Genomic DNA, 23730 nt, shown 5'->3' with positions numbered 1-23730 from the left:
CCTTGGCTGTGTGCATTCCTGTCTCGGCCCACCAATTTGGTATTTTTCGGACACAGCTGAGCTCTCAGAGAAGCATGACACTTCTGCCCTATTCTCCCTTAGCGTAATCTCTCGGGAGGAGGTGAGGCTCCTCTGCTTGGTGACTTGGAGAAAGCAGCCCCCATAGGTACCCTTCTCCTCCCCCAGCTGCCTGCCATGTGACAACCTCTCTGGGGCTGGCGCTCCCCAGCCTTTGTGGCCCCCTGCACTTGTACACAGCCTGGCACTGGGTGTGGAGGGTTAGTTCAGGGGGCAGTATTGGGAGCAGCCATTCTGACTTGATTCCCTGATTCCCCTCCTCCATGGTAAGACCCCCTTACTCTCCGGAACAGTGCAGACCCTCTCACCGGGCTCTGTGGTAGGAACCCCCACTCCGCCTCCCTCCATGGAGGGACCCCTCCCTGGGATGCATATGCTCCCTTTTCTATTCTCCTAAAGCCTGTGTGCAGACTCTCTCTCAGTACCTACACGCTGTCCTATTTGTTTGCTCACTTATTTTCCTGCTGGGTATGACCTCCTGGAGGCTAAAGGGAATTCATCTCATTTGTTTTTATATCTCGGTCTAGCACCCGTACGTACTCTGCCGAATGAATCGTGGAATGATGGAATGAGTCTATAAATGAGGAATAATTTTGTTCACGGACATAAAAACTTGCTTACTTGAGTTAACTCCCATACTGTGAGATGGATCCCTATTCCAGGGAGTTTGAGAGAGGATTTCTGTTCTAAGTGATTTGTGCAGAGGAAAGAATTCTCAGGTTAATAAAGAGAGGGAGATTGTCAAGTCCCAACAACTAAACATGGCTGGAACATGGCTGAGTCAGTTAAGCATCTGACTCTTGATTTTGGCGCAGGTCATGATCTCACATGTTCATGAGTCTGAGCCTTGCATCAGGCTCTGCACTGGCAGCATGGAGCCTGCTTGGGCTTCTCTCTCTCTCTCTCTCTCTCTCTCTCTCTCTTTCTCTCTCCTTCTCTCTCTGCCCCTTCACTGCTCATGCAAGCACTCTCTTTCTCAAAATAAGTAAACTTCAAAAAACAAAACAAACAAAAAAACAATTAAACATGGTATTTCATGGAGAAAGCCACCCCCTCAGAAAATTCTTTGCGATTCCAGCAGATTAAGTCCAATCTACACACACGATCTTAACTTGTCCAAACAGTGCTTCCTGCACTGAGGCCTAGGAGCCCACTGACCTTAGCAGCCTTGTCAGACTCAGCTTTGTATTTTTAATCCAGTTTTAACTCTTTCTTATGCTCATTCTGTGATAGAAAAAACAAAGACCACAATGCTTGAGCAGCCCATGCAATAGGCGGAAGGAAAATATTGTTAGGTTCTAAAGAGTTATGGGGGAGAAGGGTGTGTGTGTGTGTGTGTGAGGGTGTTTTCCTTACTATTTCATCTGCACTCTGCCACATGAACTGTTACATGACTTCAAGGTCATGGTCGGTGTCAGTCTGCTTGTGGGAATCCATCATAGCATAGGGCATAGCATAGGGAGGAAACCCAGCAACTGAATTCCAAGGAAAATTCAAAAATGATCTTCTAACCAATTTTTTCAGCATCTTTCTCGTAGCGTCCAAAAGACAGCAGAATGACCCAATTTTGTGCTTCCCAGACTGATTGCTGGAAGGGCTGACGGATTGTTGCACACACGAGCTCACCATCGCTGGCACAAACCCATGTCTCTGTGTGTCACTCACATCTATCGTTGTCCTTCCAATGCATCTAGATAAGTCATGATCAGACCCCAATTCACTGAAATGCGTTTCTGACATAATAATTAGTTCTGATTGTTCAGACATTTCCTAATGTTCAAATACCAAAAATAAAACTACTATCCCATTAGAGAGGATATCTTTTTTATTCATAATAGAGAAAGGTCTTTGAGACTTTAATACGCCCAAATCAAGGAATTTGGTGGAATATTTGGTAGGAATATTTTCTTAATTTTAATTTAAATCCTACTAATTATCCACGGGAAAATGCAAGCAACTGTTTTGTTTGTGTGCTTGGATCATGGGGGTATTTTTATTTTTATTTATTTATTTTTTTTGTGGGGGGCAGGAAGGCGGCCAGGGTATTTATTTTGTTTTGACATCAAGAAACAACAAATAGCGGTAAACATATTTTTGCTAACATTCCTTCTTGATAAGACTTCTAAAGTGTATTAAAATCATTTTCCTGCCTTTGTCAACACAAGAAAAGTACAAAGCATTGGAATCTTCCCTTGATGATTGAAAAATCTTTCAGAGAATTTGGGGCATTCCCTGAACAAAAAGACGTTACCAATGTCACCATGTGAGGCTGAACCCATGTGTACTGAGCTAAAAACTGTGAAGAAGGGTTTTTTTTTCTAGAACATGTCCCAGTCACCAGCCTATTTTGTTGAGATTTGCCTCTCTATAATTCCACCGGCCTAAATGTGTGTGGGGTGGGGGGAGTTGATGAGTCAACATCACCAGAGGCCAAGCCAGTTCCATGTTGAAGACATAAAAACCATCCCAGCCTCCTTCCCAACATTAACACAGCTGCGGTGATGATTTGGGAAGATTAACTCCTATCAAGGTTGGCATTTGAGGCCACAAACAGAAAAGAGATTACAAGTGTATGCAAAATAAGCTGCTCTTGAAAAGGAAAGAAAAACAACTCTTGCCCATGGTATCCTCTCTCTTATTATTCTTTTTCTTCTGGAAACATCTCCCTACCGCTCCCAAAATAAATGCCAGGTGTTTTGCTGCACTTCCATTTAAAACTAGAGAAAGAAACTTGATACAGTGACTTTTTGGTCTTTTCAGAGAGCTTGGGTTGGAAAGTGTCATATAAAGAATTATTAACAACAATGGGGGGTTGGACTAATGGGGGTTTGGCCACTAGAGGAGACATGGGCGACAGAGGTCTGTGATCCCCAGAGAGGGAAAGCAACAGAGTAAGTGCTCCTCTTACCCCAGCTAAGTCCTGAAGGATGTGGCCCAGGGAGTCCATCGGTCTCTTGGGCTTGCTGAGATGGAGCTGGGCATCTGAGTGCCAGAGAAAAGAAACTTGGACAAAGAGAGAACTCTGGGGATATCCAAGTGCTGATTAGCATGTATATGTATATGAACCTGACACTAGGTTCAGACCATCAGGAAGGTTTATGGGGAAGAATCCTTAAAGCTAACACAGGGCTGGGAAAAGCTCCTGTTCCCACCAGCCACAGTGGAAAACCTCATAATTCATGGGACGTCTGTTAAAGCACTAAGAAGTGTCTTGCCTCAGTGGTGGAAAAAATGAATCCTGGGCTAAACACTGCTCTGATCCCATCTAATGGAGCCCTAAAAGGATTAGGCTGTTCCAAATAACTTAACTGCATCCCAGAGCAAAGTTCAGGAATATTTATAAGAATACAAAAATATCCAGAATCCAAAAGCATAAGGCCCCACAGTATCTGGAATGCAAAGAAGCAGGAAAATATGACCCACAATGAAAATAAAACTCAGTTAATCAAAACCAACCCAGAAATTATGCAGATGATAGAATTAGTACACAAGGACTTAAAAAAATTTTTTTAAGTTTATTTATTTATTTATTTTGAGAGAGAGAGAGAGAAAATATGAGTCAGGAAGGGGCAGATGGGGGGGGGGGGAGAGAGAGAATCCCAAGCAGACTCCACACTGTCATCATGGAGCCTGAAGCGGGGCTCGAACTCTGGAACCATGAGATCATGACCTGAGCTGAAGCGGATGATGAACCGAGACACCCAGGTGCCCCCCCTTTAAAAATTTTTTTTCTAAGTTTACTTACACAAGGACTTTTTAAAAAGTATTATAACTGTGTTCCATATGTTCAGGAGGCTAGAGGGAAGATTGAGCATGTTAAGTACAGATGTGGAAGACATAAAAAAGATCCCAATTAGGGGCACCTGACTGGCTCAGTCAGTGGAGCATGTGACTCTTGATCTCGGGGTTGTGAGTTTGAGCCCCATGTTGGATGTAGGGATTACTTAAAACTAAAATCTTAAAAAAAAATCCCAATCAAGTGTGTCAAGAAGAAAACTCTAATATCTAAAATGAAAAACATAGTGGGCGGGATTAGTAACAGATTAGTCCTTACAGAGAAAAAGACTAGTGAACTCGAAGACAGAGCAGTAGAAAGAGTCCAAAATGGAACACGCAGAGAAAAAGACAAGAATTTTTAAAAACAGAGCATCAGTGAGTTCTGAGACAATTGAAGCAGCCAAATATGTATGTCATTAGAGTCCCCAAAGGAGGGAGGGAGATTTTTAAAAACTCTTTGAAGAAATAATGGTTGCAAAACTTACCAAAAATGATGTAAACTATAAACCCATAGATATAAGAATCTAACTCTCAGCACAAGAAACAAGAAGGAACTTACGCCAAAGTATATCATAACCAAATTGCTTAAAACCAGTAAAAACATAACAAAATATTAAGAGCAGCCAGAGAAGGAAAGACAGAAGAACCAAAGAAAGGATGGCAGGAGTTTTTGTTGGAAACCACGCACGCTAGAGTGCAGGGGGGCAATCAATTTCAAGTGGTACAAGAGAAAAGAACTGTCGATCAAGAACTCTTTGCCTAGCAAAAACAGCTTCCTAAAACATGGGTGAAAAGAAGGTTTTTTTTCAGACATTTAAAAGCCAAGAGAATTAAGTACCAGCAGACCTATCTTTCAAAAACTGTTGAAGGAAGTCCCACAAACCAAAAGAAAATAATACCAGATGGCCATCGGTACCTACACAAAAGAATAAGTAACAGCAGGAATGGTGACTCTGCAGGCAAATATAAGTTCTTTTTTCCTCATTATTTAAATCTCCTTTAAGAGATAGTTGGCTATGTCAAGCAAAAATAACATATGTCGTGGGATTTGAAACATACATAGAAATAAAATATATGACAACAAAACACAAAGGCCCGAAGGGGAGAAATAAAAATATATTGTTGTAAGACTCTACTAAATGTACATGAAATGGTGTAATAACACTTGAAATGCATCACATCAAAGATGTATAGTATAGATCCTAAAGCAACTACCTACATAACACAAATAGTTATGGCTAATAAGTTCAAAGGGAAATAAAATAGAATCATTAAAATAATGACTTTTTTTCAAAAGAAGCCAAAAAGTAGGGTAAAAGGCACAGAAAAGAGATGGAGAAAACAAATAAGACTGTAGATTTAAACCAACCATATCGATAATCACATTAAATGTAAATGTAATAAACACTTCTGTTAAAAGGCAGTAATATTCAGAGTGGATGGCAAAAGAAAGACCCAACTATATGCTGTCTACAGAAAAAGCACTTCAAACTTTGCTTAAAAACACAAATAGATTAAAAGTAAGAGAATGAAAGGCAGGGGGAAACTATACTGTGAAAATGTTAATGAAAAGAAAGCTGCTGTGTCTGTATTATATCAGACAAAACAGATTTTGGAGCAAGGAATATTACTAGGCATAAGGAAGATCATCCTAATGATAAAAGGTTCAATTCATCAATAGGACATAAACATTCTAAAAGTCTATTTAATAACAGGGGCGCCTAGGTAGCTCACTCCATTAAGCGTCTGACTCTTGATTTTGGTTCAGGTCATGATCTCATGGTTTGTGGGATCAAGCCCCATGATGAGCTCTGTGCTGAAAGCATGTGGAGCCTGCTTGGGATTCTCTCTCTCCCTCTCTTTCCACTCTCCCACCACATTCTCTCTCTTTCTCTCAAAATAAATAAATAAACATTTTTTAAGTTTATTTAATAATAGAGCTTCAAAATACACAAAGCAAAACCTGATCAAAAAAAAAAAAAAAAGAAAAGAAAAAGAAAAGAAATGGCCAAATCCTCGGTTATAAAGTGATAGTTCCATACCCTTTTCTCAATAATTGATTGAACAAGGGGCACCTGGTGGCTCAGTCAGTTAAGCGTCTTTAGCTCAGGTCATGATCTCACTGCTCGTGGGTTCCAGCCCTGCGTCAGGCTCTGTGCTGACAGCTCGGAGCCTGGAGCCTGGAGCCTGCCTCTGATTCTGTCTCTGTCTCTCTGCCCCTTTCCTGCTTGTGCTCTCTCATTCTCTTTCTCTCAAATATAAAATAAAACATAAAAAATTTTAAAAAAAATAATTGATTAAACAAGTAGATAGAAAATCAGCACAGATACAAAAGACCGGAGCAACACTATCAACCAACTTGACCCAATTGCTAAACACTACCCGTCAGTGGCAGAATTATATTCTTTTCAAGTACAAATGGTACATTTAGAAGATAGACTATATTCTACCCATTTTAAAAAGTCTCAATAAATTTAAAAAGATTCAAATTATCCAAAGCATATCATCTGGCTACAGTGGAATTAAATTATAAATTAATAACAGAAAGATATCTGGAAAGTCCCCAACTATTTGGATATTAAATAATACACTTCTAATAGCCCATGAGTCAAGGAAGAAATTAAAAGGAAAATTAGAAAGTATTTGAACCAATACTTGAACCAAATGAAAATTAGAACACACATGGGGCACCTGGGCGGCTCAGCTTGTTAAGCATCTGACTCTTGGTTTCAGCTCAGGTCATGATCTCACGGTCGTGAGATTGAGTCCCACGTCAGGCTCTGCACTCTCAGCATAGAGCCTGCTTGGGATTCTCTCTGTCCCTCTCTTTCTGCCCCTCCTTATGCTCTCTCTCTCTCAAAATAAATAAACTTAAAAAAAAACATATATATATGATTAGAGTTAGGGTTAGAGTTAGGGTTAGGGTTATATATATATGGATATATATTGGATATATAAATACATATATATATACATATATATATATATATATATATTTTTTTTTTTTTTAAGGAGCCAGACACCAAAGTATAAATGATGTTTAATCCCCCTTTATATGAAGTTCAAGACCTGACAGAAGTCAGAATGGTTGTTATTCTTGGGCAGTGTATTGACTGGGAGGGGACATGAGAGAATGTCCTGGGGTGACGGGAATGATTTAGATCTAGGGGAGGCTTGATTACACGTGAGTGTAAACATTCATCAAGCTCTCAGCTTCATACTCTTACAGAATGTATTTTACACCAGTAAACACACACACCACACACACACACACACACACACACACACACACACACACAACTATGGAGACAGTAAAATGATCAATGGTTACCAGGGGTTGGTAGGGGTGGGAAGGAGGAATGAAAAGGTGTAGCACAGGAAACTTTTTAAGGCAGTAAAACTATTCTGTAAGATATTGCAATGAATACCTGTATGATATTGTGTTATGGATTTGCCAAATCCATAGACTGTACAGAGCAGAGCTTGATATAAACTGTAGATCTTAGTTAATAATGTATCAATATTGGTTCATTAGCTGTAACAAATATACCACACTAATGCAAAATGTTAATAATAAGGCAAACTGTATAGGACGAAGGGGGGTATATAAGAATTCTCTGTAGGACTCAATTTTTCTGTAAGCCTGAAACTGCTGTAAAACATAGTCTATTGATTATTTAAGTATGTAGTATATAAATACCGGTATTAGTATATTGTTTAAATATTTAAGTATATTATGCATAATATATGTATGTGTATGTTGTGTTAATATGTATGTTAACATATTTTAAAATATTTAAAAATTATATGTGTGTCAATATATTATTTAAATATATTACATAAATATTATTGTTTAAATATATTACATAATTATTGTTTAAATAGATTACATAAATATTTATATCAATAAATATATTGTTTGAAGATATTTAAATATTTAAATACATGAAAATATATACACACACACACACAGCCACCACAATCAATAAAGAATGAGGAAAATGTGAAAAGCTTGAGGGAAGCACTAATATTTTAAGAGCAATTGTCTATAGATGGTGAGTGCATTGGTGATTTTTTTTTCCCGCTCACTTGTCACTTTTCTCTATTTTCCAAATTGTTGCAATACATGGGAGATGATCTCAGGATGGAAAAATACTCCTCCTCTCCTCTTTTTAAATGCCCTGTTGAAACCAGATGAGCAGAAAGCAGACACACACCTAATTCAGCGCGTGACCTTCTTTCTCAGCCTGTATCTCAAGTCGGGAGCTCACTCCCCGCCCCCCCCCCCCTCCTCTCTGTGTTTACTTCCTGCCAGAGATAAATAATGAGTCAGAAGCAGGACTGGGGACTGGCGGGGCGGGGCGGAGGCTGCCCCCGGCTCCACCTGACACACCCAGCCTTGGCAGGAGTTTGGGAGTAGATCTGGGACTTTGCAGAAGTTTGTTTGCAAGGAGGAGATTACTACTGCCTAGGAAACACGGGGCTCGGTCATGAAGAGCTGGCCCAGCCCCTGCTCATCAAACAGATCTTTTTCATTTTTCTTTTTTCTGGGTCTGCGAATGGACCTTGTTTATAGGGAAATTAAATTGAAGGACAGACCCGGGTTTCCTTCTAATTATGGAGACCACAACACAAATGTTTTCAGACCCCCCGGGAGAGCTCAGCAATAATGGGTCTGAGCCCCGGCTTCCACAGGCACCAGACCGAGCTGGACTGTGGTCCCCACCACGCCACATTTTGTCTGTGTGGGGACGAGTTTCTTAACCTCTCCGAGCCTCGATTTCCTCGTGGCCTTCCGGTCATCTGCGTGTGTCCATTCTGAGCGGCGGGTGAGGTGTGTGTTTGGGCCCTGGGTCCCCTGCCCTGCATGCAGGTGACTCAGTGGCAAGGCACAAGGGGACATTCTGGCCTGTCATTTCAAGTCCACCCTTTCATGTTTCAAACCATTTTTCTACCCTTCCCTAAGCTGCTGCTACCCAAACACCAAGAATTTTTGTTCTAAGTAAGTCTATATTTGAAAAAGTCAAGGGGTTGAGCTTAATGAATCTGCCACATCTTCTATTTCCCAGACTTAAAGAGGGTCTGGAGTTCTCTATTGAAGAGCCTAGTAAGTCTGGGGGCATCTGTGTGGCTCAGTCAGTTAAGCATCTGACTTCGGCTCAGGTCACGATCTCACGGTTTGTGAGTTCGAGCCCCGCATCGGGCTCTGTGCTGACAGCTCAGAGCCTGGATCCTGCTTTGGATTCTGTGTCTCCCTGTCTCTCTGCCCCTGTCCAGTTTGCACTCTCTCTCTCTCAAAAATAAACATTAAAAAGGATATTTTTTTTAAAGAGCCCAGTAAGTCCAGTCTTTCCTAAAGTCTGTTTCCTATGGATCCATAATAATTACAGCGTTCCCTCTGCCTGAAACCATCTTCTTTCCCCACAAATCCCTATTTCTATTTGGTTTCAAAGACCCAGCAGCAAGGGTGCTCCCTGTGGAGGACTCTCTCCCTTCCCTCAGCAGAGCCGGGCCCTCTCTCCCACCCCGGTGCTCCCACAGAGCCTGCCTGTAGCATTTAGTTTTTCTAGAACGCTTTGTTTACATGCCTCTCTCTACAACTGGACCAATACGTCCCGTTGGTCTCTTCCACCTCTGGCCTCCAGCTCAGAGCTCGGCCTGTGGTGAGCTGCGGACCCACGTCCGCTAAATGGAATACGGAATCTGCTCCCCATCCCCCCCAAAAAGGATGAGGTCTGTTCAGGTGTTTAAGGGGCTGGGTATACAGCAGGAAGTAGGCTATCCCTGAAGTACCAAAGAGAGCCCTGCTTTTCTCCCAAAGATGGAGGTCTATCCTGGGTGGCCCCGTGAGACGAGGACTGTGACAGCTCACTTTTTGGCCAGCTTCACCCAATACTGGACACTGGGTCTGCGACTGGAACTCGGTGAATATACCCGATTGGCCACTTTTTCACTTCTCAGCAAAGGGTGCTCATCGCCCAATTGCTCAAGCCAAAGTTAAAGGAATCTTCCTTGACTGTTCCCTCCCTCCTTCCAGATCCAATCCATCAACAGGTCCTGTCTCTCAGCTCCTGAATACCCAAAATATCAGAGCTGTGTCTGTTTCTCCATTGTCACCATAATCACCTCAGTCCCGCTGTGCTCAGGATCCTCCCCAGAGGGGTGAACATTGACTCTCGGGAGGGGAAAACATCTTAGATATTACAGTGCAATTACAAGGTCATAGCTGGTCCAATACGGAATCCAAAGACCACAATACATACACAATGTGCCTAATGGAGAGTTCTTGGGGAGGAGAAGGCAATTAAGAACAAACTGTCTAGGAAGGTTCCTGTAGCAGGACAGAGGGAGATAATGAAACCATGATTGTGATCCCTGCCTCCTTCGAGGCACGCTGGATCCTGCCAGGGTCCTGAGTATTTCAGAACTCCCCCGCTCATGCTTCCTTCTCTGACCTCCCGGCCTCCAGTCTGGCCCCCTTGCATTCTCCACACAGCAGTCAGAGAGGTTCTATTAAAACATAAATCAGGGGCGCCTGAGTGGCTCAGTTGGTTAAGCGTCTGAGTCTTTTTTTTTTTTTTTAATTTTTTTTTCAACGTTTATTTATTTTTGGGACAGAGAGAGACAGAGCATGAACGGGGGAGGGGCAGAGAGACAGGGAGACACAGAATCGGAAACAGGCTCCAGGCTCTGAGCCATCAGCCCAGAGCCTGACGCGGGGCTCGAACTCACAGACCGTGAGATCGTGACCTGGCTGAAGTCGGACGCTTAACCGACTGCGCCACCCAGGCGCCCCAAGCGTCTGAGTCTTGATCTCAGCCCAGGTCATAATCTCACAGTTTGTGGGGTCCAGCCCAGAGTCAGGCTCTGTGTTGTCAATGCATTGACAACACAGAGCCTACTTGGGATTCTCTCTCCCTCTCCCTCTCTCTCTCTCTCTCTCTCTCTCTCTCTCTCTCTCTTCCCCTTCCCTGCTTCTGCTTTCTCCCTCTAAGTAAATTAATAAATTAAAAAATAAAATTAAAAATAAATAAATAAATAAAATCCATTAAAAAATAAATAAATAAATAAAATAAATAAATCCGTTCATGTCACCTAAATCTAGATCTCTTACCATGGCCTTCGGGCCCTAGTCTGGCCAATCTGGACCCTGTCCTCCTCCCCACGTCTTCCTACCTCATCAGCCTCCTTCTGTTTCTCTAACAAACCAAATTCATTCGCCCCTTACGTCCTTTCCACTGCCTGTCCCTTGACCTGGATCTTCCTCTGCCTGCCTTTTTTTTTTTTTTTTTTTAAAGTTTATTTATTTTTGAGAGAGAGCGAGAGAGAGCACGTGCATGTGTGAGCGATTGGGGGAGAGGCAGAGAGAGAGAGGAGAGAGGAAATCCCAAGCAAGTTCCTCACTGTCAGCACGGAACCTTACACATCAGGCTCAGTCCTACGAACCGTGAGATCGTGACCTTAGTCAAAATCAAAGAGTCAGACACTCAACTGACTGAGCCATCCAGGTGCCTCCCATGCCTGGCCTCCTTTTTGCCATTCCAGACTCAGTTCATACATCACCTCCTTCTCTGAGCATCTAATCCAGAGTATCACTGTAGGGTTCTCAACATCAGGTGCATCAAACCTTGGGGTGCATCAGAATCACCTGGAGGCCTTGTTAAACACAGATCCCTGGGGCCCACCTCTAGCGTTTGATTCAGAGAGTCTGACCTAAGACTGAATTTCTGTCAGGTTTGCAGGGGATGTTGAGCCTGCCAATCTGGACTTCACTTTGAGAACCACGACTGAATCTGAACTAGCCACTCCCTGTCTGTGGCCGTCGACCCCAGCGTCCCATTTGGTGCCTTCTAGAGCCCTGATATTACCTGAAAGTGTCTGTCTTCCTTTTGTTTCCTTGTTTAATGTCCGACTTCCTCACTACAACCTACTTACCCAGTGGGGCAGAGAGACTCCAGGGCTCTGGCTGACAGCTGTGTCCCCACCACCCAGCACAGCATCGGGCCCAGAACGGTGGCCCAGTAGATATTTGTGGGAGGAAAAAAATAGAAGAGGGGAGAGGGCAGAGGCTTAATGTACACGAATTATCCCCAAATTCTGTGCCGTAACTTGAAAGTTTACAGAAGCACAAGCAAGTTGGTATTGTTATTGGCCTGAGGGTAGCGCCTTGGGCCGTGTGCTAAGACTTTGTCATAAAGATCACATGGGTGTTTCATTAAAAACAGATTGTTGGGCCTCACCCCAAATCTACTGTATCAGACTCTTCATGGGAGAGGTCAGGAAATGGGGTATTTTTAATACTTATAAGTTGAACCTGGCAATAGATGAGTATTTCAGAAATTACCCCACTCATGAGAATCACCTAGGATGCTTATTAAACACAGATTCCTGGGGCATGTGGGTGGTTCAGTCGGTTAAGCGTCTGGCTTCAGCTCAGGTCATGATCTCGTGGTTCGTGAGTTTGAGCCCCACATTGGGCTCTGTGCTGACCATGTGGAACCTGCTTGGGATTCTCCCTCTCTCTCTCTCTCTCTCTCTCTCTCTCTCTCTCTCTGCCCCTCCCCTACTGGCACTCTTTCTCTCTCTCTCAAAATAAATGAATAAACTTAAAAAAAACAACAACTAGGGGTGCCTGGGTGGCTCAGTCAGTTAAGCGTCCAACTTTGGCTCAGGTCATGATCTTGTGGTTTGTGAGTTTGAGCCCCGCATTGGGCTCTGTGCTGACTGTGCAGAACCTGCTTGAGATTCTCTCTCTCTCTCTCTCTCTCTCTCTCTCTCTGCCCCTCCCCCACTTGTGCTCTTATCTCTCTCACAAGAAATAAATAAGCTTAAACACACCCCCCCCCACACACACACCCAAAAACCCACAGAGTCCTAAGTTCCACATGTAGCGATTTGATTCAGAAGGACTAGGGTGGCTCTAGGAATTTATATATTTTACAAACACCCAGGTAAACCTTATGATCTGGGGAGACTGGGACATACCACCCTAGATGATTTCATTTACTATCCTTCACCCCCACCCTGACCTTGTCCTATGCTCTTAGGTACAGTTTTAAAGTCATGAAATAAGAGCAGTGGAATGAACTACCCCACCTGAGACTAACGTGTGAACCACCATGAGGATATTATAGAATTGGGGGCCACAATGCTCCATTAAACTATCACCCCTCCCCACACCAGGGGCCAGCTTAAATAAAAGCCAGGGTTCCCAGGAGACTCCTATGGTCTTTCTTTCAATGTGTCCAGAATTGTTCATAATTTCCCTATAGTAGGTATCCCTTTAGACATCCTTCGCTCTGATGGTGGGTCCTTCTTTTGGGTTCTTGTTCCAGAACCTTAGCAGGTTCCAGAAACCTTTGTCTCCACTTCCTCTGCCCACACCTAGGCAGTCACCAGGTTCTGTGGGTTCTGCCTTGGGATGGTTTCCTGGGGACCATTCCGCTGCTGCAGGGACCTCCCTTACGTCCTTCCAGCCTCCCCCTCCAGCGCACCAGTCCAAGCCCCTAAATTCATCCTCTGAACTCTGTCCTCACATGCATAAATCTTTATTTAAATATAAACAAACAAACAAACAAACCACAAAGCCCTCCTCCAGCTTCCTGTTACTTGCAGGATAAGATCTCAACCCCTCACCTGACCTCCATATTCTCCTCCATCTGACCTCACTCCTTCTGCCTTTTTAGTGAACACTCACCCCCTCCATCAGGGCTCACGTCCTACTCAGCCACAAAGAGACCCAATTCAGGAATTCTGCCCTACCTGGGATGGCCTCTAGAGCTGTCCCCTTTAGTTCACCCCCCACCCCTGCCAGGAGACTCTCCTTGTCCACCCCAGCCCTCAGAGAAGCCTTCTTCTCCTGAACCCCAACAGCACTGAGCCTATGGCATCACACAGCTCCAGGGAATAATGCAGTGGTTCTCAAGTGTGGACCTTGGACCAACCAGCAGCATCAACATCACTTGGGAACCGGTTAGAAACGCTCAACCTTCGGCCTTGGGCCACACCTACTGAATCAGAATCTCTGGAAAAGAAACCCAGCGATCTATGTTTTAACCAGCCTGGCAGGGTGATCCTGAGGCCTGCTCACGTTTGAGAACCAGTGGATACTGGTTAAGACTCCTGGCTATTGAGGGGCGCCTGGGTGGCTCAGTCAGTTAAGCGTCCAAGTCCAGCTCAGGTCACGATCTCGGGGTCTGTGAGTTCGAGACCCGCGTCGGGCTGTCAGCCTCTGTGCTGACAGCTCGGAGCCTGGAGCCTGCTTGGGATTCTGTGTCTCCCTCTCTCTCTCTGCCCCTCCCCCACTCACACTCTGTCTCTCAAAAATAAACATTAAAAAAAAATTTTTTTTTAAAGACTCTAGGCTGTTGAGTTTCTAGCCCCTCTTCTTCAGTGACAAAGGTGCCAGAAACTCACTTAGGACTCGCTTAGGGCCTCTGCCTGAGAAACTACTGCCTGTGGCCCTCCTTGGAAGTGTGAGCAGGTAGGATGCGAGAGGACAGGAAACAGCTACTACTCACCAGTTTTTCCTGCAAAACAGTCATTTCCTCTGGTGCAACCTAATAGCTCTACTCTCTGGGGAGAAGTTGTATGGTAAGATTCATTGTGTTTTGAGTGTTTAAAAAGAAAGGGCTGCCGTCCCTGGCTGGTGGTACCCAAGGAGCGAAAGGAAGGCTCCTGAGACGGTGGGCGGTGGACCCCGAACTGGGCGCAGGTACCCAGGGCAGCCATGCTCGAGGGTGGACATTGCTCAGTAAGAGAGGCACCCGGCTTTGTCCTAGGAGCGCGGGCTCATCCTCCCTCAGGAGGCAGGGACTTGGGCAGCGATGGGCACAAGGGAGGTGCCTCCCAGCCTCTGCAGGGCTCCAAGCAAAGCGGGGCGAAGTTGCAACAGCGACACCACGTGGCGATGGGAACGCAAGGCGGATGAATTGACGTGACTCAGTCGGATGAAAAACTTTACCCCTTCGGGGATGTAGGAGCCCCATCCTTGTGTCATTCAGAGGGAGGAAAACGCTTAAGGCAGAAACAATGGACTTTCTACTACTAAATCGTAGATGACATAGGGCTCCAAGCCTCAGTTTCCCCATCTGTAGAGTGGAGAGAACGCCGTGTGGAGGGACGTTAGGCAATATTAACATATGCCTTTCCCCCTACATTCTTCCCTTGTCTCCAGGTCCAGTGGGAACCCCTGCAAGCCTTTCTGTGTTTTCTCTCTGGAGTTTTTCCAATGAGAAAACACAGTATGAGGCCAATGGTTTCTTCGGTCTTTTGTAAAAACCTATCATCTCGCCTGTGAAGAGAAAATGCCGATTGTCCAATGTGGCAAAGGGAGAGATAAATGCATTGGAGCAAAACAAGAGAGCAAAGTCTTAGAAAGTGAGGAATGTCTGAGAGTCCCTCCCTGCTCCCTGACTGTGTCCTCCCGGCCTCACCAAAGACTCCCCAGTGCCAAGAGCATCATGTAAGCAGCGCACTCCTAGGGCCTGAGGGACAGCGTGGCCTGGATCACGGGCACCACGGTGGCGAGGGGGACAGACGACGGCCTCAACAGAGCAGGTGGGGAGGAGGGCCTTGCAAGGACGGCTGACACGGGCATGCCCACCAGCCTGGCAGAGTGAGGACGCGGAATCGGAAACGAATTGATTTAAAGAAAATTAAAGTTCACTTTGTGTGCACAGAGCGTCTGGCGTGGTGTTGGGTGCCCATCCGCAAAATGAACACGAAACGCGGTTATTAGTGTCGTCGTGGATGCCGAGGGCTGTGTGTGCCACCAGACCAGTACCCACGGAGCCAGTTCTTGCCCTCTCTTCCTACAAATGGCCTGACTCCAGGAGCCCGCGCCCCTCTGGATGGTTTGTGGGTTAGTTAGTCCAGAGCCCTGCACCCCAGACATTCACGCGTTCGTGGAGGAGAATCTATGTTTCTAATTGTGAACAGGAAGTGGCTTCTTTGGGCTTGCTCTTAGAAGGCACCTCCTTTATGCTCATGACAATAAGAACAAAGGGAGAAATAATAATGGACTAAAGCTGAAAAACAAGAAACAAAAGCCTTTTGAGCTGCTGTTACTCTTCAGTGTAGCTGAGACCCAGGCCCCAGATATTTCCCAAGCCTCTCGAGAGATCCCAAGACCTCACAAAGAAGGGGAGGGGAGAGCCGGATCTTGGATCTCTGCCTACAGGGATTTCCCCTGCGTAGAAGTCCAGAAAAGATGGGTCTCTCCCATTAGCTTCATGATCACCCAGAGCCAATTTAGACAGGTCATCTGGTCTCATTAGAGTCAAATATTAAAATCTCCGTCCAGTTATCCTGATACAAAGTTCATGAAAAGGAAATAGCCATGGGGGTCGAGGAGGCAAAGGAGGCCTCCCTTTTACAGAAAACAGGGGTCAGAGGTGCCGTTCAAGGCATATTCTGTGATTCCCTCAGCAAAAAAGAACACTGTGCGCCACCATTTCCCTAAAGAAATCTAATGTTCAGGCCAAGAAGTTCAAAGTGGTTCGTCTGGAAACCCCATAGCCAGAGCCCTCCCCCCGAAAGTAATACCAGACAGGCGTGGAAATTCCTGCCACTAGGGGTCGCTCTTACTCACCCACGACCCTCCATAGTTTAAGGCTTAAACTCTTTGGTAAAAAGACACCACAAAGCATTCATGACCTCAGATTTCATTGTCTACTGCCTGTGATGGGGAAGAAGGGGTGTCTACCTTTCAATTGTTCATTTTTGTTCCTTGGAGCTCCTGTTGATTTATTTCTTCAAGACCAGTAATTCTAGCCTCCGGAAGCTGGGCTGCACCGAACCAGATCACGCACTGAACCCACCACAGACGATTAGTAACTGCCTCCAGGGCTCTTGTCCCCAGGCGGTTCTGGGGACTGAATGTTCACGTCTGCTGGCTCTCTGCTTGTGAACGCCCCCAAAACGGTGGGTGCCAAAGGCTGCATGGGAAGAGTCCATTGGGTTTCTTCCCATCGGCCATGGCAGGGAAATCGGGACCCACTCTGGGTCACAATAAGCAACGACTGACCCCGCACTGGCCTTGTTTCCCTGCACCAATGTGGCCTTCGCGATGCCTGGAATGCATCCACCAGCCTCCCTGGGACCGAGGGTCCTGGCCACTTTAGTACTAGTTTGTGAATCCTGTCTCATCGGCCGGTGCCCTCATTGGCTACCATGCTGGAATATAGTCCCCGTCTCACCGCACATCAGACACCCTTCAGTAGCCTTGATCTTTTTAAGTTCTGATAATGAGGATAAACAGCCCGGAGTCTTGCTAGAAAGGAACTATAATGGCTAGTTTCATTGGACAGAAAAACATATCGATTCTCTAACCATGCAGGTCAAGGCAATCACAAAGCAGTCTATGAGCCACTGCTCTGACCATCTCACCACTGAGGACCACGTCATGGGTTTTAGGGTAGATGTTCCCAAGCAAATGGAGCAGAGCAAATGCTAGGCAGGCAGTGAGCTGGCCATGCAGGGGGCCGGGTCAGTCCTCTGAACCTGGCTCCTACCTGTGTGAGTCCCCATGGTCACTGCTTCCGGACTTCTCCTCCAGGTTCCTTTTTATGTTCTGACCGCTCCCGGGTGGTTGCACAGACCCTGGACTCTGAGCCGACGAAGTTCTCTATGCCAGAAGAAAGAGAAATTGGAGAAGTCAAAAAGGAGCCCCTGAAGACACAAGAGCATTTCTCAATTGGCCACTGGCCGCATATTGAAGTGCCAGGTTGGGGGCGCCTGGGTGGCTCAGTCGGTTAAGCACCTGACTTTGGCTCAGGTCATGATCTCACGGCTCGTGGGTTCGAGCCCCGCGTCGGGCTCTGTGCTGACGGCTCAGAGCTGGAGTCTGCTTCGGATTCTGTGTCTCCCTCTCTCTCCGCCCCTGCCCTGCTCACGCTCTCTCGCTGTCTTTCAAAAACAAATAAATGTTAAAAAAAAATAATTTGAAGTGTCAGGTTGTTCACTTGCTTTGTCATCGGGCTGAGCAATGCCCGTGTCCTGGCACCGAGTGATACACCGAGATATATGGTGACCCCTGCTCCCATCTGATGGAGGAGAAACACAATTACACACAAGATTCCAGCTGAGTAGGACGACTGTTTCATTATTTTTTTTTTTAGTTTATTTATTTATTTTGAGAGAGAGGCAGCACAAGTGGGGGAGGGGCAGAGACAGAGGATGAGAGAGAGAGAATCCCAAGCAGGCTCTGCATTGCCAGCGCAAAGCCTGACGCGGGGCTACAACTCACGAAGTCGCGAGATCCTGACCTGAGCCGAAATCAAGAGTCAGACGTTTAACCAACTGAACCACCCAGGCGCCCCAGGATGACTGGGGACACGTACCAGACTTTGGGGGTCATCTGCTCTCCTGGAGAAAGCGAGGATATCTGATCTAAAATCTTCAAGTGCCCAACTGGCTTGTGGCAACACCTAGATGGGAGATATTTCCCCACCCCCTCCCCATGACTTTGTGAACCAGAATCCAGCCAGAAACCTGGGGGAAAACACCGAACAGAAAAAATGATGAGCCCATGGAAACCTGGGGCCACCTGTTCAAAGCCCTAACCAGTCTGAGAAGCGGTTGCCTTTTCCTTCACTTCTACAATAAGTTCATCTGCTGGGGAATCAATTTTTAAAACCAAGATACAAAACATATAAGGGACAGTCCAAATTTCAAATCATGGGATGGAAAGAGACGAGAGGTTTTTAAAAACCCAATGTAGGGGCACCTGGGTGGCTCAGTTAAGCGTCTGACTTTGGCTCAGGTCATGATCTCACGGCTCGTGAGTTCGAATCCCACATCGGGCTCAGTGCTGACAGCTCAGAGCCTGGATCCTACTTCGGATTCTGTGTCTCCCTCTCTCTCTCTCTCTCTCTCTCTCTCTCTCTCTCTGCACCTCTCCTACTCTCTCTCTGTCTTTCAAAAATAAATAAACATTAAAAAAATGTTTTTTAGAATTCAATTCAAAGAATGCTCATTAAAGTATAATATAAATGTCAGAAATGGAAAAAGGCTTTTTTTTTTTTTAAACCCCAAGCAGTGTTTCCCAAAGCAGTGGTTGTCTTTGAGTTCATCTTCCCAGGAAGGCCCCACAGCCCTGCCCGTTGGGGTGCATGCAAGACTTGGGTCAACCAGGTCCTCAGCAGGACCCCCCGCAGAACCAGAGGGACGGGAACCTGGTGGGGGTTCTGTAGGACATGCGTGCAAGGGTCACCGGCAGCCTGTTTCTAGCCGCTGTGGAAGAAGGCGGCCTGCAGCGAGAGACCACTGCCAGCAGGCAGAGAGAGGCCGAGACGAGGGACAGAGGGCAGAGGTCCCAGGGCTGTGGAGGCCTTGGTTCCAGCTGGTCCTGGGGTCCAGCCCGTTCTGCCCTCTTCAACCAACGATTACACAAGATCTTGAGTCCTCATTTGCCTTCACTGGCACAAGTTGCGTTTCTGTCACTTGCAACCAAAAAAGTACATTCCATAAGAGATCAGACCAGCTTTGAAGGAAACAAAGTGTTCTGTGTCAGATAAGTTTAAGAAGGGCTCATTATCTAGCCCTTTTTTGGAAATTCACAGTGCAGGGGCGCCTGGGTGGCTCAGTCAGTTAAGTGTCCGACTTGGGCTCAGGTCATGATCTCGAGGTTCGTGAATTCCAGCCCCATGTAGGGCTCTGTGCTGACAGCTCAGAGCCTGGAGTCTGCTTCAGATTCTGTATCTCCCTCTCTCTCTGCCCCTCCCCTGCTCATGCTCTGCCTCTCTCTAAAAAATAAACATTAAAAAAATTTTTTAAAAGACATTGACAGTGCAAGGGCGCCTGGGTGGCTCATTGGGTTAAGCATCTGACTCTTGATCTCAGCTCAAGTCATGATCTCATGGTCATGAGATCCAGCCCCAAGTTGGGCCCCATGCCTGGCATGGAGCTTGCTTGAGATTCTCTCTCTCCCTCTCTCTCTCTGCCCCCCCTCCCCCTCTCCCTCGCTCGCATGCTCACTCTCTCTCTCTCTCTCTCTCAAAAAAAAAAAAAAAAAAATAGAGCCTAGGGAAAGGTCTGAGAAGTTCTGTGGTAAAATAACACATTGTACTGTAGCTCAGTTTCCCCAAGTTTCTTGACCACAGCATCCTCTGTTCACGTGCCACCTGTTACCATCTCATAGAGCTAGTGCTCTTGGGTCTTAGCACAAGACCTCACTTCTTTTCACGGTGCCTAAATCCGACACGTGATCCAAGTCCACAGGGCGGGGCAGCCCCTCACCTGGGGGAGGTGGGGGGCGCCTTCGTGAAAACTGGAAGGTGGCGCTGCTCTGGGCAGGTGCGTGGCTGTGAGCAGACGGCGCCTTCATGTGAATTCGAAACAGCTTCCCTTTCCTCCAGCGGTTGCAGCTCAGACCTAGGCATTTGGCTTGTTGGGTGTTTGGGAGAAACCGGGCACGGTGAGCCCCAGGTCCTGTCCCAAGGGAGGCAGTGGAGGTGAGGCACCAGGAGATAGGCAAGAAGGGCTTCTCCGGACTTGCCAGGGCTCCCTGTGGCTGCCTGCTCCTTGTCGCTACGAATCTTCTCTCACCCCTCACAGGTGAGACCCAGAGAGAGACCCAGCCCAGCCCTGCTCAACAGAGAGAGCAACTGGAAAGACAAAAGTCCTCTCCTAAGCCCACCAATTCACCAACTGTGACCACAGGCACTGAGGCAGCCACATCATTCGTTAAATTTCTCCTTTCACCCAGACCTTCCAGAAAGTATTTACCAGTTTGGTGATTCATTCAATTATCTAAGATACATTCATCGAAACCCTAGCACGCACCAGAACCAGTGCTAGAAGTGGGGGCTACAAAAATCACTGAGATTTGGTCCCTGCCCTGGAGTTGTTCACAGACTAGGGAGACAGACCCCTGTGCTGTGACCACAGAGGTATGAACACAGGGCCACCCAAGGGGGAGACCCAGTCCTTCCAGGAAAGGAGGATTCCCCCCCACACCCCCCCCCCCCCCCCGCCAAAACCTCTATCAACCTCCAGGCCAGGACTGTTGTGAATCAATTTTTGGAGCTTCTGTTGGACATCTGGGTGCAAATCATCTGTGCAGTCTGAACCTGGGATTTTCTTGAGCCCTTGAATCTTGTGTTGGATGGGTGGTGTCTTTGACCTTCATACACAGCCTGAGGAACAAGTTAACTTTGGCTCTGTTTCCCCCAGCTAAGGCATGCGTTTTAGGTGTTGGCTGCTATGTTCACACAATTGGGTCCAAAGGTAAAATATAAAAGATGCCTCAACTCTCAGGGGCCGCACATTCTAGTGCTCACACGATACTACAATTAGAAACTCTCCATTCACTTTTGCTGAGACCGAATGTGGGGGAAATAACAATAACTCATGTTTATTGAGCACTTACTAAGTACCAGGCACCGGGCCAGTAGTCTCTATGAACCGTGTCATTGAATCTTGACAACAACCTTAAGAGCCAAGTACTATTCGTGTCCTTGTTTTAGAGCTGAGCTTTGCAGAGGGCAAGTGTTGGGCCGTGATCTCCCAACAGTGGAGTCTAAGTGGACCCATTTCTCTCTGACCCCAGCGCCAGGAAAAAGGCATTTTTGTTCTATCCCTTTAGTGGGGACGTGTCGAAGGAGGTAGAGAGAGCTGGGGCTGATCCCTTGACTAAAAAAGGGCTGCTGACCCCCCTGCTGGCTTGACGTACGTGATGGCTGAACCATTTCCTGAATTGAGAGCTCCTTCCTGTCCTACAGGCCTCAGTCTCCTGATCTGTGAACCAAGATGACCATCGTCCCTATTGGACAGTATCAACACAGTCCAAACTTTACATTGCTGTAAATTCAGACTCCAAAGTATTTCTGACCCTTCTAGAATGTTCTTTATCTATATGAGACTACTACCTTTGGGTGCATGAGTTAAAAATGTTTACTATGATAACTCAAGAATGCCAATACAGAGGGAGTGACATTCTCATCTTAGTCCTGAAGTTTTAAGGTCGTAACCCAATTCCTGCGTGTCGGACTGCGACATGGGCCTCGGCTCCAAACACCTTCTACGGCCAGGCTTCCCCTTCAATCACCACATTATCTGCAGTGACTTATTCTGCAAATAATTTGACAGATAAATCTCCAGCCCTTTATCCCATGATCAAGGTTACTTTAAAGTAATTCTGGAAAGACGCTGACATGTCTAACGGCCCAGACAGATGCAAACAACAGATGGTGTAAGGGGGACAGATCTCTGCTCTAACTAAGGGGGATAAGGGACCACGTGTTAACTTTCCTCAGGCAAAGGTAATATAACGAGGACTCAGGTTCGTCTTTTAAGGCCGAGAAAGACGCTCTGCCTCTCTGCCTCTTCAGCCCCATCCCTCCTCCTAACAGAGAACTAATGAGAACTAATGAGAACTAACAGAGAACTAATGTCACATTGCACTTTCCAAAGTGCGTCGACATCCATCAGATTCTTACAGAATCCCTGCGAGCTAACCAGGAAGGGAAACCGTTTCCCATTTCTCAGACGGCAAACAGATTGTTCAATGGCTTGGCCAGGTCTTCTTCCTTGACGTCCGATGCCCTTTCCACAATAGCAGTAACACCCAACGCCAGCACAGCCCTTTTTTTCTGCTGTAACAGTAACAGCAAACTTATTACTACAAACACTTCCCGTGTGCCAAGTTCCGCTCTTCTACGTGCTACCTATTCCAACTCATTCAATCCTCACAACCCTATTTTCCAGATAAGAACACCTAGCACAGAGAGGTTCAGCCACTTGCACCGGGTCACACAGCTTGAAAGTGATGGAGCCAGGACTCAGCCCCAGCCTCTGCTCTCGAACCCTACCTTATGTTGCCTCACCAGACACGGAAGCAGTTGCCTCGGATCCCTGCCAACTTCCTGCCACGCGCCAAGTAACTAAAACAACCGGACACTTATGAATAAGGTGGTCTGTACCAGCCTCGATTCGTTGCCCAGAATAGCACCCAGCCCAGAGAGGCACCTCATAAATATTTGTTGAGTGTACGAAAACTAGACGATCCCCGTCTCGTCTGGCAGGCCCTTCTGCAAGACCGGGAGAGGCACGCTCCGCCCTTGGAGCTCACTCGTCTGCCACATTTCCTTCAGCGTCTTTGAGCCCCGCTTCCAGTGCCCCCCACCCCACCCGCCCCCCACGCCAAGTCCTGCTGCTTACGGGACTACACGGGCTGTGCGGGGTCAACGGGCGTCACTGCAGAACAGCACGCATGTCTAAAGTTTCCCTCCCACTTCCAAACGGCAGGCTGGACGGAAAAACTGGCGGTCCTCCGCATGACAAACTGCCTTGTCAAGCTGCGTCTTCAAATCTCTCCTTTGCTGCCACCGCTCGAGTAAACAAACAGCCTTTCTTTGGCCCCAGAATGCTCCAGAGCCCCGGGTCTATTTTAAAGCAATCTCCAAGCGGGCACAGCAACTTTCCAGTTCTAAAAACGACGCTTTATCGAGAGCTCAAGTGTCTTATGATTTAAAAAAAAAAAAACAACAAAATCCCCTGACCTTACCTCTTAAATGTTCTCCCTTCTGGCTTTACTGGTCATGCCAACAAGGAGGCTTCATTAAGCCAGTTAGATCATGACCAGAGTGTCTTGCCAACTCGCCCCCTCTTTGAGCAAGCTTCTTGGGAGCAGCGTGACTGCAGGTGAATGCTGGGAAGTAGACCAAAGGTCATCCCCATGGCACTAGGAATCGGATTTCAGAAACAATGGCCAGGCTGCCAAATATGGAGGAACACGGTTCTGTGTGGGGCTGGCCGCGCCGCCCATCTGCCCCGTCGAGGGAAGGCGGATGCTCAGGCCACTTCTGCTGGGTCACCCCAAACGTTTTCTTCACCTCAGGGCAAAAACACAAGATAGAAGTGGCTCCCCCACCC

General features: G+C 46.5%; 1 protein-coding gene across 11 annotated transcripts in view; it reads right to left on the bottom strand.

The window, feature by feature from the left end:
• TACC2 (transforming acidic coiled-coil containing protein 2) overlaps positions 1–23730 on the bottom strand; it is a 212716-nt gene that overhangs the window by 157423 nt on the left and 31563 nt on the right. For all 11 annotated transcript variants that reach the window (XM_019813929.2, XM_019813936.2, XM_019813930.2 and 8 more), the window contains one exon: positions 17370–17482. In XM_019813929.2, coding sequence (XP_019669488.2) covers positions 17370–17482 — 113 coding nt within the window. The remainder of the gene's footprint in view (positions 1–17369; positions 17483–23730) is intronic.

This window comes from Felis catus, chromosome D2, assembly GCF_018350175.1.
Source record: "Felis catus isolate Fca126 chromosome D2, F.catus_Fca126_mat1.0, whole genome shotgun sequence".
NCBI lineage: Eukaryota > Metazoa > Chordata > Mammalia > Carnivora > Felidae > Felis > Felis catus.
This window is presented reverse-complemented; position numbering and strand designations above follow the sequence as displayed.